Consider the following 15230-nt stretch of genomic DNA (forward strand, 5'->3'; position numbering starts at 1 on the left):
CTTTCTTTTCAAATTAGACAAGTGACTCTAATCCATCGAAGGGCAAATACTGGTTTTGTTTATTTTTTATACATAATTGAGTACACGTATGAGTAGAAGAAATAGAACATGGCTGCACATTTGAGAGATCAAACGAAACGCCATGAGTTCTAATCTCTATTGATCTCAAACTGAGAATACTTTTAATTTAACGTTTGTTTTTCTCATTAAAAAGAGAAATCTAATCGCAAATCATTCCAAAAACTTGTCCTAAAATGTGGATTACAATTAAAACTACATACAACTTCTCAACTGAAAACCTTTGATAACGATTTGAACGTAATTTGAGAATAACAGTGAAACTTTTTTAATTTAAAATTTTATTTAAAAAAATATTTTCAAAACTTTTTATTGTCTGAGAATAATTTGAGAAATAAATTTGTTATACAATTTCTATGTTGTAGTTGTAACATAATTAATAAAAAAAAAAATATGAAATTAATTATTAATAATATTAAAATACTATTACTTTTTACAAAAATATTAAGGTTATGTAATAATAATTTTGTCTCCACTAAGTAGGGACATAAACCAAAACTTAAATAATTTATTATTACTTATATAACTTTATTTTGACTCAAATTTTATTTCAAAACTTTAAAATATCATTTCAAAGCAAATTCATTACTTAATTCTTAAATTGTAAATACATTTTTTTAATCATATTGATCGTATTAAAAGCTTTTGATGTTGTCACTCATTATCGATGTGATCATACAACATTAAACGTACGTAAAAATTTTTATTTTCTTTCGCCCGCTCGCTCGCTCTCACTTTTGTAATCTTCTGAAATACAAACAAACAAACACCCACCAATTTCAGCCACCACCTTAGCCAAGACACATAATAATTTGTTTTGTCTTAGATAAAATTTAATCAAATAAATTATGTTTTTTAAAAAAAAGATCATTTTCTTTAAAATAACTAGAAAAAAGCCTTATTTTTTTCAAAAATAAAAATAAATTTTCTTTCCAATTAAAAAAAAAAAAAAAATTAAATTCCAATAAAAAATTAAATTCCAATAAAATTAAATTCCAATAATATAATTTATATTTTTTAAATAACTACATATACATACGATTTATATACTTATTTTTTAATAACCATTATGTATTTTTGTAAATTATTATATTAATGTTTGTTTAATTATTGTGTGTATTTTTATATTGCTGCATTTTTTCTCATAAAATATTTTTTCTTTTTTTCTTTTTTCCATATACTCGTTATACGTATCAAAAAAATAAAATTAAAACAAAATTTCAAAAAATAATCTAATTATTATCGCACCATTCAATAAAACAAAAAAAAATCTAAAAAAAACATCACCAAAAAAAATAATAATTTTCTATAAATATGAAACCACCAACCACTTTGAAATCAACCAAAATGCCACCACCATCTTCTAAATCTAAAGGACTAAAACCAAAAAAATAATTCAAATAAATCAAACAACATTGTAACCAAACATCTAACCGTTGTTGCGTGTTGCATTGCTTACACAGCGAAAGAAATCACCAAAATTACAATAATTAATCTAAGGAAGTCATTAGTGGCATAAGCTGAAGCAAAAGAGAAAAAACTCACAATACTTACCTTTAATACAAAACCAAAAAAAGTAAAGAATCATACAAATTAAGCTACCAAGTCAAAGCTAAAAGGGCAAATGAACGTATAACTATCACAACTACTGCAAGGACTAAAAGCAATCACTTGAAACTTGATCTTAAAGACGCCAAACGCCTTCAGGATATTGAAATATAAACCCAAAATTAAGCTTTCATAGCATGAATATCAAATTATAAGCAAAACAAAAAAAAAAAAATAAAAGCTTTAAACGTCATAAAAGTAAGCCTACAAGCTCTTTTACTCAGCCAGCGTTTTATACTCTCTTCTCTTTCTCTATAACACAATCATCATTATCCACGTTAAGGATATAAAAACGAAAATAAATTGTCTAAAAAAGAGAAAATATTTCAAATACTATACGAGTACATATAACTAAATAATAAAACTTAGTTGTGTTTTTAATTTTGGTTTTTTTGCTTTTTACGCTCATCATCCCAGAAAAAACTCCTCTGTATTTCTTTGTATTGAGGATCAGCATCTTTCGTCAGAAACCAAATCAAAAATCAAAATAAATCATTGTCAAAATCCGCCAAAAAAGCTCTCAAATAATCACCAATACCACCACTACCACCACCACCAAACCACCACAAAACACAAATAACATCCAATAAATTAATTTAATTAAAAAAAAAACAAATAAATCGACTCAAAGGGAACTTTGTGTTAATTAAGTTTTTTTCCGTACTTTGAATAAATAAAAAAAAACTCAAAATTCTCATCAAAATGGAAGATGCTAACATGGAAACTTGCCCCAGTCCTGAAATAGGCGACTCTAGAAAAAGACCACTCGATACTGATCCCGAAAATGAACAAACAAAACGCTCACATTTCAGTTCTGGTAAGTTTTTTTTCTTTAACAACAAACAAATTCATTATTCTCTTTATGATTTACATTACTCTTTCTCTATCTCTATCTCTCTGTCTATATATCTCTACTCGTCATCGTTTTCATTTCAGTTTTACTATCATTGTTTTTCATTAAATCAATCGTTTCAATCATATGTGAAAAGCTCTCTCTCTCTCTCTCGTGTTCTCTTTTACATTTTCGTTTATGTTTTTTATTAAAAAAACATGTTTCTCTATTCATAAATCGTAAAATAATCATTTGTCATTTAAAGCAAATCGTGTGTGTTATCAAGCCAGTGATCATTCAATTAGTGTATTTATTTTGCTCTTTTTTATTGTTTCTAAAGCATTTTATTCTCTGTTGGCTTTAACGTTTTTTTTTAATAAAAAATTTTTTAATGTCTGCTTAATTTTATTTTTTTTTTAACTTTTAATAAGTTAAGTTATAATAGTGATATGAAAAATACTTTTTTTAAATAGGTATTAGTTTAGAAATATGTAAACTATAATTTTTATATAATTGTTATTTAAATTCTCTCTTCTTAGCCAAGACAAAAACCTAACATATTCTCTCTTTATACTCTCTCTTGGTAGCTAAGGCATTAACCCAAAATGAATATTAAAATGAATATTAAAGAATATCAAGCAAGGAAAATTAAAATATTTAATTAGTGACTATAAACTAGACTATAGACTAGACTATAGACTAAACTATAAACTAAACTATAAACTAAACTATAGACTAGACTATAGACTAAACTATAGACTAGACTATAAACTAGACTATATTCGAGACTATAGACTAGTCTTTAGACTAGACTATAGACTAGACTAAACTATAGACTATATTCGAGACTATAGACTAGACTATATTCGAGACTATAGACTAGACTATAAATTAGACTATATTCGAGACTATAGACTAGACTTTAGACTATGCTATAGAGTGGACTATATTCGAGACTATAGACTAGACTATAAATTAGACTATATTCGAAATTATAGACTAGTCTTTAGACAAGGCTATAGAGTAGACTATATTCGAGACTATAGACTAGACTTTAGACCAGACTATAGACTAGAATACTGACTAAACTGTCGACTAGACAATAGACTAGTCTAGATTAGACTAGTATATATAGACTAGTATATATATCCTATAGACTAGACTATAGACTAGATTGTAGACTGGACTATAGACTAGACTATAGACTAGACTTTAGACTAGACTATAGTCTAGTCTAAAATATATACTAGACTATAGACTATGGAATACTAAAGGTCTAAATAAGTATATTTTTCAATGAAACTTTTTGAATTTTGCGTTGATGTTGTCACTTACCATTGATGATCTTTCAAACTAATTCTTGTGTTAAAAATTCTTTAAATATCTTTTGTATGAAAAAACTACATTACATCAAAGCTTTGAAAGGCCCTAAGCTTTGTTAATTAGAGAGAAGACGTACGAAGGAGTACCTATTACTTTCTAAAAGATTTAAGTACTAAGATTATCTATAAATGTATAAAAGTAGCAATTGTTTTATAAATAATTGCACACTAAATAAACAAAAAAGAGCTGATTTTTTTAATAAAATTTTCAAAAGGTATCTAATAGTGACATATATTTGGAAAGCTTCTCAAAGAACTTTAGTACTAAAATTTTTTGCATTTAGAAATAAACAGTACGAAAAATATTTTGCATTCAAAATAAAAAAAAACACACATTTACATTAACTGCAATTTAGAATTCTTGGCAAAATCCACTAGCACTCTAAAAACTTTTTGTCCAACTAATTGAAATGCTGTGACCAAAAGTGCTAGTACTAAAAAACATTTGCCTCCAACAAGCCTCCATCAAACATATCAATATTTAAAATAAATTAATGACTTAGAAGAAGGAAAAGAAGAGGGGGGAAGGGTAATGAGGATTTTTGTCATAAAAATGGCAAGTTGTGTTTTAAATGTTATGATGACGATGTGACTATTTTTTAAATTTAAATCCATACACACACACACGCATGCATCGTTACACACTTGTGCTTTTTTTTTAAACATACAGTTGCAAACCAATAGCAATTACCTCATTCTTCCATGCATTTGTAGCAATAGCAGCAGCTGTTGTTGTAATTTTTGTGCCTATTGCTTTTAAAAAAACATTTATAGTTGGATGCTGCTGTTGTTGTTGCATTTTTGGGGGGCATACAAAATTATAGTGGCACTTAAAAAATGAAGGACTTTTATTCCAATTTAGTTCTGTTTTATTTTGTTGTTGATGTTGTTGCTGTTTTAGTTTACAATAGCCACAATGACCCATTTACCCTTTTTTGTGTGAGTATCTGTGTGAGTTTATGCTGAATTACCATACTTATTGTAAAGTGATAACCCCAAACAATACAAAACTACTAATTTTCTAAAGCTTTGTGTTTGTGAGTGTATGAATGTGCAAGTGTTGCTGCATATGTAGCTGAGTTAGTCCTAATCTGTCGTTATTGTAGTTGTTGTAAAAAAAACCATACAATTGTAAAAAAAAGTCTACATTATTTGGGTTGTTTTTATATACTCTCCTTCTTCTTAGTGTGCGTTTTTTACTTTTTTTCTTTTTCTATTTTGGTCGGTCATATTTTTCCATTATGTATAATCATCCATCTATTTTGAAATTGTTTTCTGACCTCCTTCTCTGTTCTTCATCTTTGATAGTTTTATTTTTTTTTTTTTTTGTTATTTTCTCATTTTGAAAAACTAGGGGAAAAATACTAGTTAAAATAGAAGGTTTTGAGGTTAAGAAGACTTGTATATGTGTGTTTTATTTTTATTATTATAATTTTTCTTTTTTTTTCTTCTTTTGGGGTTCGAAAATGTATTATTACTTGTATGTTCTTGTTTTTGTTGTTGTTTTCTTTTCTTTGAAAGGAAAATGTGTAAAGAAAAAGTTTAGTTAATCAAGGTTGTTTTTACTAAAGACCCATTTAATTAGATGGGTTGTTTGAATATGGAAGAAAAAAGTTTTCGAAATTAAGGAAAATTAAAAGAATAGAATAAAATTAAATTGTTTGTGAAATAATAATAGTAAAAAATAAAAAGGATTAAAAAAGTACTTTTTAGAAATTTTTTATGGGTAAAAAAAATTTGACAAATTTTTCTAATAAAAATAAAACTTAGTACAAAAATGTTAAAATATTTACAGATGTTTAATCTTACAAAAGTACTAAAAACTAAGTTTTTTAAGAAAGTACTAAAATGTTACTTTTTCACAAAACTCTAACTATTAAAAATAAATAAAATACTTGAGAAATGTAAACTAAAATCTTCCAAAAAAGTTCTTTAATACCAAATTTAGTACTTTTTTAAATATCGAAAAAAGGACCAAATTTTTTTTTTTTTAAAAAAGGAAAAAATTATGAATAATTTTTCAATAATCAAATAGTACTTTTTTTTAAAGTATTTATTGGTAAAAAATATAAAGTTTGAAATTAAAAAAAAGTACTTTATTACCAAAGTTAGATTCCTGAAAAAAGTATTAAAATACATATAAACTGTTTTATGTTTGGCAAATCTTAAATAGTACTAAATTTTTCCAAGAAAGTACTTTATAGTACAAAAGTATGTTTTTACTACTAAGTACTTTTTCCACTACTAAAACTTCTGTATTTGGTACTTCTACGAAATTTAGAAACTTTCTTAGAAATAACAAATTTCTGAAAATCCCAGCTTATTATTTCCATATAATTCTGATAATTCTAATTTTTAATTAATAAAAAAAATCGCAAAAAATTTTACTAAAAAATTCTAATAAAATATAAATAGTAATAACATTGAGTTACCGGTTTGTTTTTATGATTAACATGATTATTTAATATTTATTTTCTTTTATTTTATTCTACAAAATGTAAGGCCAATTTTACAAGTTTTAATTTTTCAAATCAATAATATTTTTACATAACTTCAGTTAGACAACTGACTGACTGTCCGTCCATTTGTCTTTTCAACTAATAATTACTGTTCAATGTTAAATAAATATTCTATCTACCGATTCGTGATTATTTAAGAAAAAATATAAATAATAATAAATTAACGAGTTTATATCAATTAAGGAGAAATATATAGATAGGTTCTCAGTGAGTGTGTATATTTTAAAGTACAAGTAAATAAAAAATATATATATAAATTAAAAAATGAAATCAGCATAAAAAATTTAAAAAAGTTATTAAATGATGCAACTTAGTTATTTATACGATTTAATCGTTTGGAATAGAATTTGCACCTTAAACTAAGTGTAGTTTAAAATGAAAAATTATTTAAATAATTATTATATATGATATACAAAGATGACATGTGTTTATTTAGAAATTGTATTTAAAATCAGTAAAATATTTAAAATGATATCATCAGCTGTGATTAATTAAAAAAATTTCACTTTTTTTAACTTATTATAAACTTTTTGCACAAAAATACTAAAAATTAAGAAGCTTTGTTTTTCTAGAAAGTATTAAGTCTGGCAAGAAAATGCAAATAGGCATGAACACGTTTCTACAAAAGGTTTAAAAATATTTTATCAAATGCTATTTCAGTTCTAGTTCTGTTTAAGTTCTGTTCTAGTTCTAGTTCTGTTCTAGTTCTGTTCTAGTTCTGTTCTAGTTCTGTTCTAGTTCTGTTCTAGTTCTGTTCTAGTTCTGTTCTAGTTCTGTTCTAGTTCTGTTCTAGTTCTAGTTCTGTTCTAGTTCTATTCTAGTTCTGTTCTCCCTGTTTTCAACGCTTTAAAGGACTCCTATACGTATGAGTATTAAAGAACTTTCAGGAGCAATCATACGCCTTGAAGGACGTCCCGTATTTACTATTTATTTTAAATAACATCAAATAAAAAATTATGCAAATAATTATTCAAATAAAAAGAAAATTAGACATATTGGTAACTTTTTAAAATAAAACAAGATATCAAATCTTTAAAATCAGATAACATATTTAAATAAAAATAAAATTCATAAATAATTCAAAAATATATGAATATAAAGGAATTATTTATAAAAATGAAATCGAAAATGTCAAAGTGAAACTAAACCGTAAAATTAAAACGAACCGACTATCATAATCAACCAAAAAATTATGACAAAAAGACAAGAAATAACTGACAACATCCGCCATAATGAAAAAATTCAATAAATTCCAAAATCAAATTTAAATTCAAATAAAAATACAAATAACCAGCGTATGTTTGTGTGTAAATTATTTAATAACAAACAACAAATATGCAATCATAATAAAAAATAATATTATTACTCAAAATAGATGAAATAATTTAAGAAGAAACTCTTCTTTATCATACAAGTTTGTCCAGTTTTTTCTTTGGTTTCTTTTTTACTTTGTTTTTCTTAAAAAGATAAATATATTGAATGAAATTTTAATGCTGCTGTTTGATGTTGTTGTGGTGGTGTTTTTTGCTATTTTTGTATATGGGTGACACTTGTTTTTTCGTTTCTTTAAAGTTGTTTCTTCTCCTCATGCTCCTTGACAGACAAAAAGACAAACATACTCTCTTTAAAAACAAGTACAACTCATACTCAAAATTGAGCAGTTTATTTAAAACAAATAAAAATAAACATTAGACAAATACACTTGCACACACAGCAGGGAGGCGTAAAAACATACATTTGTATATAACATTGTATGCATGTATATACTTATTCTCATATTTTTGAAAAGAAAGAAAAAAACTTGGTAAACAAGCATTTTGTCAAGGTAAACTCCACAAAAAAGCCAAAGAAATATATTATAAAAAAACAATAACAATAATAAACAACAACATCAACTCTAATGAAATAATATAAGAAGTCAGACATGTGTTCAATTGTATTTGAGAGTGAGTGTATAAATCAAATGATTAAATTTATATAAAAATGTGTGTCTCTAGTTTTGTTCGATTTTAAGTGTGATACACGCAAAAAAAAAAACGTTAAATTGACGTAATTTTATAATCGAATACAATATTGTTTTTTTTTTTTTGGGCCATAAATTTTTGTGCTGTTTTTTTTTTGTTGTTATTGAAGTTGTTTGTCAAAATAACAGGTATTTTTTTGTTATTAATTGTAGGAGATTTTTTGGTTAAATTAAATTGATTTTTTCAGAATAAATAACTAAAGAAGAAACAAGTAATTTTTGTAGAATTTGTAATATATTATTGAATTTTGTTTTAACAATTATATCATGGTTAAAATTAGAAAGACACTTTTTTAATATACATATCTGGTAAAAGTACGTAAATCCATTTTTTATTGAAAATTTAAAAACCTTGCTTTATTTTAAGTGATTTTTTAGGCATTTTAATCCCCTTCTTGTTCTTTCTACTTCTGTTCTAGTTCTGTTCTAGTTTTGTTCTAGTTTTGTTCTAGTTCTGTTGTAGTTCTGTTCTTGTTCTGTTCTTGTTCTGTTCTAGTTCTGTTCTAGTTCTGTTCTAGTTCTGTTCTAGTTCTGTTCTAGTTCTGTTTTAGTTCTGTTCTAGGTCTGTTCTAGTTCTGTTCTAGTTCTGTTCTAGTTCTGTTCTAGTTCTGTTCTAGTTCTGTTCTAGTTCTGTTCTAGTTCTGTTCTAGTTCTGTTCTAGTTCTGTTCTAGTTCTGTTCTAGTTCTGTTCCAGTTCTGTTCTAGTTCTGTTCTGTTCTAGTTCTGTTCTAGTTCCGTTCTAGTTCTAGTTCCGTTCTAGTTCTGTTCTAGTTCTGTTCTAGTTCTGTTCTAGTTCTAGTTCCGTTCTAGTTCCGTTCTAGTTCTGTTCTAGTTCTGTTCTAGTTTTGTTCTAGTTTTGTTCTAGTTCGTTTCTAGTTCTGTTCTAGTTCTGTTCTAATTCAAGTTCTGTGTTTCTATATATTTCCTAAATATACATAGATAAAAATTATAAAACTTTGCATAATTCTGGGAGCTTAACAACAGCATAATTTTAGGATAATGTCTTATTGTAGTGTTAATTAAAATAATATGTTTTCTTAAAAAATTTAATTAAAAAAAAGTTTAACATGTTTTCTCCAAATAATTATTAAATTTGTTTTTCAACTCAGTTGTTTTTTTCGGATAATTACCAGCAAAGCGTGGAATTACATGAAAGAAAACAATAAAGAATAAGTGCTGTAAAAAATTACCTTAAACGGCAAAAAAAAATAATAATTATAAAATTACAAAAATTCCTTTTTTCTGTTGCTAAAGCTATGCAAAAGAAATAAGACCTCTGCTAATCTTAGCTGGAAAATGGTAAAACAAAAAAAAATTTTCTAGTTCTGTTCTAGTTCTGTTCTAGTTCTGTTCTAGTTCTGTTCTAGTTTTGTTCTAGTTCTGTTCTAGTTCTGTTCTAGTTCTGTTCTAGTTCTGTTCTAGTTCTGTTCTAGTTCTGTTCTAGTTCTGTTCTAGTTCTGTTCTAGTTCTGTTCTAGTTCTGTTCTTTTGTTAGTTCTATTCTAGTTCTGTTCTAGTTCTGTTCTAGTTCTGTTCTAGTTCTGTTCTAGTTCTGTTTTAGTTCTGTTCTAGTTCTGTTCTAGTTCTGTTCTAGTTCTGTTCTAGTTCTGTTCTAGTTCTGTTCTAGTTCTGTTCTAGTTCTGTTCTAGTTCTGTTCTAGTTCTGTTCTAGTTTTGTACTAGTTCTGTTCTAGTTCTGTTCTAGTTCTGTTCTAGTTCTGTTCTAGTTCTGTTCTAGTTCTGTTCTAGTTCTGTTCTAGTTCTGTTCTAGTTCTGTTCTAGTTCTGTTCTAGTTCTGTTCTAGTTCTGTTCTAGTTCTGTTCTAGTTCTGTTCTAGTTCTGTTCTAGTTCTGTTCTAGTTCTGTTCAAGTTCTGTTCTAGTTCTGTTCTAGTTCTGTTCCAGTTCTGTTCTAGTTCTGTTCTGTTCTAGTTCTGTTCTAGTTCCGTTCTAGTTCTAGTTCCGTTCTAGTTCTGTTCTAGTTCTGTTCTAGTTCTGTTCTAGTTCTAGTTCCGTTCTAGTTCCGTTCTAGTTCTGTTCTAGTTCTGTTCTAGTTTTGTTCTAGTTTTGTTCTAGTTCGTTTCTAGTTCTGTTCTAGTTCTGTTCTAATTCAAGTTCTGTGTTTCTATATATTTCCTAAATATACATAGATAAAAATTATAAAACTTTGCATAATTCTGGGAGCTTAACAACAGCATAATTTTAGGATAATGTCTTATTGTAGTGTTAATTAAAATAATATGTTTTCTTAAAAAATTTAATTAAAAAAAAGTTTAACATGTTTTCTCCAAATAATTATTAAATTTGTTTTTCAACTCAGTTGTTTTTTTCGGATAATTACCAGCAAAGCGTGGAATTACATGAAAGAAAACAATAAAGAATAAGTGCTGTAAAAAATTACCTTAAACGGCAAAAAAAAATAATAATTATAAAATTACAAAAATTCCTTTTTTCTGTTGCTAAAGCTATGCAAAAGAAATAAGACCTCTGCTAATCTTAGCTGGAAAATGGTAAAACAAAAAAAAAAAAAAAAAAAAAAAAAAAAAAAAAAAAAACACAACATTTAAAGGAAAAGTGGAAGTAATCGGAGTTAGTATAAAGATATGAACATTTTATAAATACAAAACATGAAAAAAATACTTGGGAAACTATATATAAAAAAATTAAAACTATATACACTTGTGTATATATATATAAATGAATAATAAGAACTATGTACTACTATTTTTACCAGTAAGTACTAGCAGAAGCACAACTAGTGAGTGTATGATTACTGCAACGTGACCTAAATTGATATGGAGCCAAAATAATTTATACGTAGAAACGAAACGAGACGACCTAAATTGTAATAAAGAAAAGTATAACTACAGCTACAACAACAATAATAATCAAAAACTATAATATCAAAAAATCAAAAAAACAAAAACTACCAGCAGAGAACATTGAAAATAATTTTATTTTAAATGTGTGTTTTTGAGAAAAAAAAGTAGTTAAAACAAGTGAAATAAAAAATAAAACAAATATTTATTAAACATGTTATCAGTTAATTTAAAAAAAATAAATAAATAAATAACACAACAGCTGAAATTTTTTAAAAAAGAAACAGATTTTAAAGTTTTGAAATAGTTTAAAGTTTTCATAATGTGTTCAGAGAAAATTTGTAAACGATAAAGTCTTGGATGAGGAGAAAAAACACTTTTTGTTTTAAAATTTATTTGTTTTCATAAATAAGTTTCTACTTCCTGTATCGTTACACATTTTGTAATTAGTTACAAGAAAAAAGTACTGCAGACTTTTAGACGCCTAGAATAAATACATAAGAATTTACATGTGTGTTAGTTTTAAAAGAATATTAGGTGTTATAATTTAGAAAATAATAATTGAATATTACTTTTAACTGTTGACTAATATATTGATATCATTTAAATGATTATTAACAGAAAATTTTAAATATTATGGCAGACTATTAGGCGCCATATGAAATAGAATTGAAAAACAATTGTTTTTAAATAAAAAATCTTGAAATTTTTATCCATTTCTATTTCGATTTTTTCAATCAAATTTAATAAAATTTATTTATTTTTTTAATTTTCTAAAAATCTCTTTAAAGTGTGTAAACGTTGCATACTTTTAGGCGCTTTATTGAAAATTAGTCAGTATCAGTCATTGAATTACTAACTATTTTAGATTAATTTCAAATGATATTTTAGGGAAATAAGCCAAAATATTGTATACAAGATTTATGTAAAAACTGTTGCCGATTTTTTTTGAGTTGAAATAACTTTATGAAAATTAATAATAACTAGGCTGAAAGCAAATATTGTTTATAGTATAAAAACTTGTTGTTATTTATTTTATATATACATAAAAAGTAATGCATTTTAAACCTCAATACTTTTAACGTAGCAAGAAAGATCTTCGTTTTCTTTAACACATTTTTATTGAAAAATTGATGTACTGGGTTATTTTTAAGCTTTAAACGTCTATATAAAACTAATGCCTACTTTTAGGCTATAAAAAGTTAAGCGTACTTTCAGGTGTTGTATTGTAAATCGACTGACTAAAAATCAACTTTATTAAGCAGTTATTAAGGTTTACGTTAATATAAATATAATCAAATGTAAGTCAAATAAAAATGTATTGCATACTTTCAGATAACATTTTTAGAAACTTAATCAAAGCTTGTTAAACAAATATTGTGGTTAAAAGCTATTATAAGCATTTGTATAGTTGAAATGTCAACATTTTATGAATCAATTAAGAGTTATAGCATACTTTTGGCTATTTAAGATTATTTAAACTAATAATCGTAAAATAATAATTTCAAATAAATTTTTTTAAAAATAGGTAAGAATGGAAATGTCAAAATTATTACTCAAATTAAGAACTGTAGCATAGTTTTAGAGATTGAAGAATGATTAAACTTATTGTCGTAAAAAGTCAAAACCAAGAAACCAAGGTCGTCTTTTTGGATATATTGTGAGCTTAGTTTCAGATACCCTTATATGGCCGCCTTTATTTATAAAAATTTTTAAAAGTCCAATTTGTCCACTTTAAAATAAAGGTTTATTCTTTTTTTATATTCTCTTCTTTCTTCAAGACTTCTTCAACTTATGTTGGAAATTTTATACAATTACAATTAACAATTAACATTACCATGAAAAACTTTCAGATTTAATATTTACAAGTATGTGTCATCACCTTTTTTACATTATCTTTCTGTTAATTAATTTGTCCTTTTTTTCCTGCTGCAAAAAAAAAAAAATAAACGTATTTACACCAAAAAGGTTGTATGAATATTTTTTTCTATAGGATTTACACAAGTCTATACAAATAATCCTCATCAAGCTTATACTATACTTAAATATAAAGCATCTAGAATTATTATTTTTTTTGTAACTCAAGGACATATTGCTGCAGCTTTTGGGGCACGCACGCACTAACCAAAATAGAAAAATTAAAAAAAAATCTGTGCTGATTTTACTTCCCCTTTGTGTACGAAAAAGTTATATATATATACATATCTTAAAATAGAGAGTGTGGGTATGTATATATGAGTGTGTGTGTGTGTGAATGTTTCAGTTTTTATTTTGGCGTTTTTTGGTCAAGTGCTGGTGTCACATGTTTATGCTGTTTTCAGTATTTTTGCCTGCAACAATATTTAACAACAAAACAAAATTTCAAAATTCATTGCTGCCAGCCAAAGAACAATTAAAATCTCTATTTCTAGTTGTTCCCATATGGCAAGTATACAAATCTGATGACAAAGCTCACACTCTCTCCCTCTCTTTTTCTATGATATATTATAAACAGGGTTACATTTTGTGTTATAGTGAAAAATGCGCAGGACATGGAAATTGAAACATTCTTCTAGAGAAGAGTTCTCGTGTTCATATTGTAGTGTCTCTCATGCTAACTAAAAGTTTGGGGAGATTGAGAAAATTGCAGCTCTTACGTAGTTGTTTAGCCTGGCAGTAGAGGCAGCAGCAGCAGCAGTATTGTTGTAAAGAAAAAAGCAAAAACAACTACAACAATAAAATCCGAAACTTAAAATCTAGGTCAATTGCGTTGTTGCCTTATGCCTTTGCTGCGTTGTGTTGTATGTGTGTGTGTGTAGTGTGCTATGATTACATACACACAAAATGTGGCATACAACAAACAAACAAATAAACTACGTACTTGCAACATACATACACAAATCAAGAAAAAGTTTTGCATGTATCTGAGTGTATTTTTCTTTACATACATACAAATAGAACTAAACATACAATGACAATTTTTTTTGTTTTATAATGTGTATCTACCAACTACAACGAAAAATAGCTTGACATTATTGGAACAAACTATTCATATGTATATATTGCTACAACATGCTACTAACAGATTTAAGTCTACTGATATATAGCAAGATTTATGTACAAGTATCTATGAAGTATCTTTTGCTGTGTAGGTATTTTTTTGTTTAGTTTATATGCAAGAGTTTTTATAGGCCTCAATGAATGAATGAATGAATGTCAACCTAAAAAAGCATTTTCTTTCTTAATTTTTTTCTATTTGTTGCTGTTGTTGAGTTTTTATTGCTGTAGCAACTTAAATATTGATGACCACCTCGATGCCAATAGATTTTTTTGTCTGTTTTTAGCCAAAAAATAAACAAAAACACTAATATGTGAAAAAATATCTAAAAACCAGCAAAAATAAATATTCTTTAATTCAATAAAAGTGAATTATATGATTTTAGTTTTTTTAGTCCTCTTTTTGTTGAGGAAAAATAAACTTCCGAAGAGTTTTAAAGCTTTTGCTTTGCATCTATATCTATTTAAAGCTTTTGCTTTTTTTATTTATCTGCTCTGTTGTAGCTGTAGAAGGAAGTGTTTTTCTTATAGAATTTGTGCTGTTAAGAAAAATAAACAGATGCCAATATACCCACATTTTTTTGGGGGAAAATTTTAATTAATTAAATTTGTTTGCTAATACATTTAACAATTTGTTGAGTGAATTAAGGAAGAGTTTTTAAAGATAAATATGTTTTTTTTTTGTTTAAGAAAATTTATTCAATTGGAAAGTTTTTTTATTTTAACAAAAAACTTTTATTTGATTGAAATTTTATTATTTAGAAAGGAAATATTTAGAAAAAAGTTTAAAAATTACATTCACATTTTTAAATAATTTTTTGGTTACAATGATTAGTAAAGTACTTTATTACATTGTCAATTAAACTTACTTGTAATGTGTAATTGATTAATAATAATTTACAATTACTTGTTATTAAAGTTTTGTCAACTAAACTTT

The 15230-nt window shown here is 26.0% G+C and overlaps 1 protein-coding gene across 4 annotated transcripts in view; it reads left to right on the forward strand.

Moving 5' to 3' along the window:
• LOC111686217 (RNA-binding protein Pasilla) overlaps nt 1–15230 on the forward strand; it is a 102031-nt gene that overhangs the window by 52196 nt on the left and 34605 nt on the right. For 3 of the 4 annotated variants that reach the window (XM_046949536.1, XM_046949535.1, XM_023448596.2), the window contains exon 2: nt 1454–2503. In XM_046949536.1, the coding sequence (XP_046805492.1) occupies nt 2389–2503 (115 nt within the window). In that variant the 5' untranslated portion in view covers nt 1454–2388. Of the gene's footprint in view, nt 1–1453; nt 2504–15230 lie in introns of those variants that run through there. The other variant, XM_023448570.2, reaches the window with a different exon arrangement.

This window comes from Lucilia cuprina, chromosome 4 (assembly GCF_022045245.1).
Source record: "Lucilia cuprina isolate Lc7/37 chromosome 4, ASM2204524v1, whole genome shotgun sequence".
Lineage (NCBI taxonomy): Eukaryota > Metazoa > Arthropoda > Insecta > Diptera > Calliphoridae > Lucilia > Lucilia cuprina.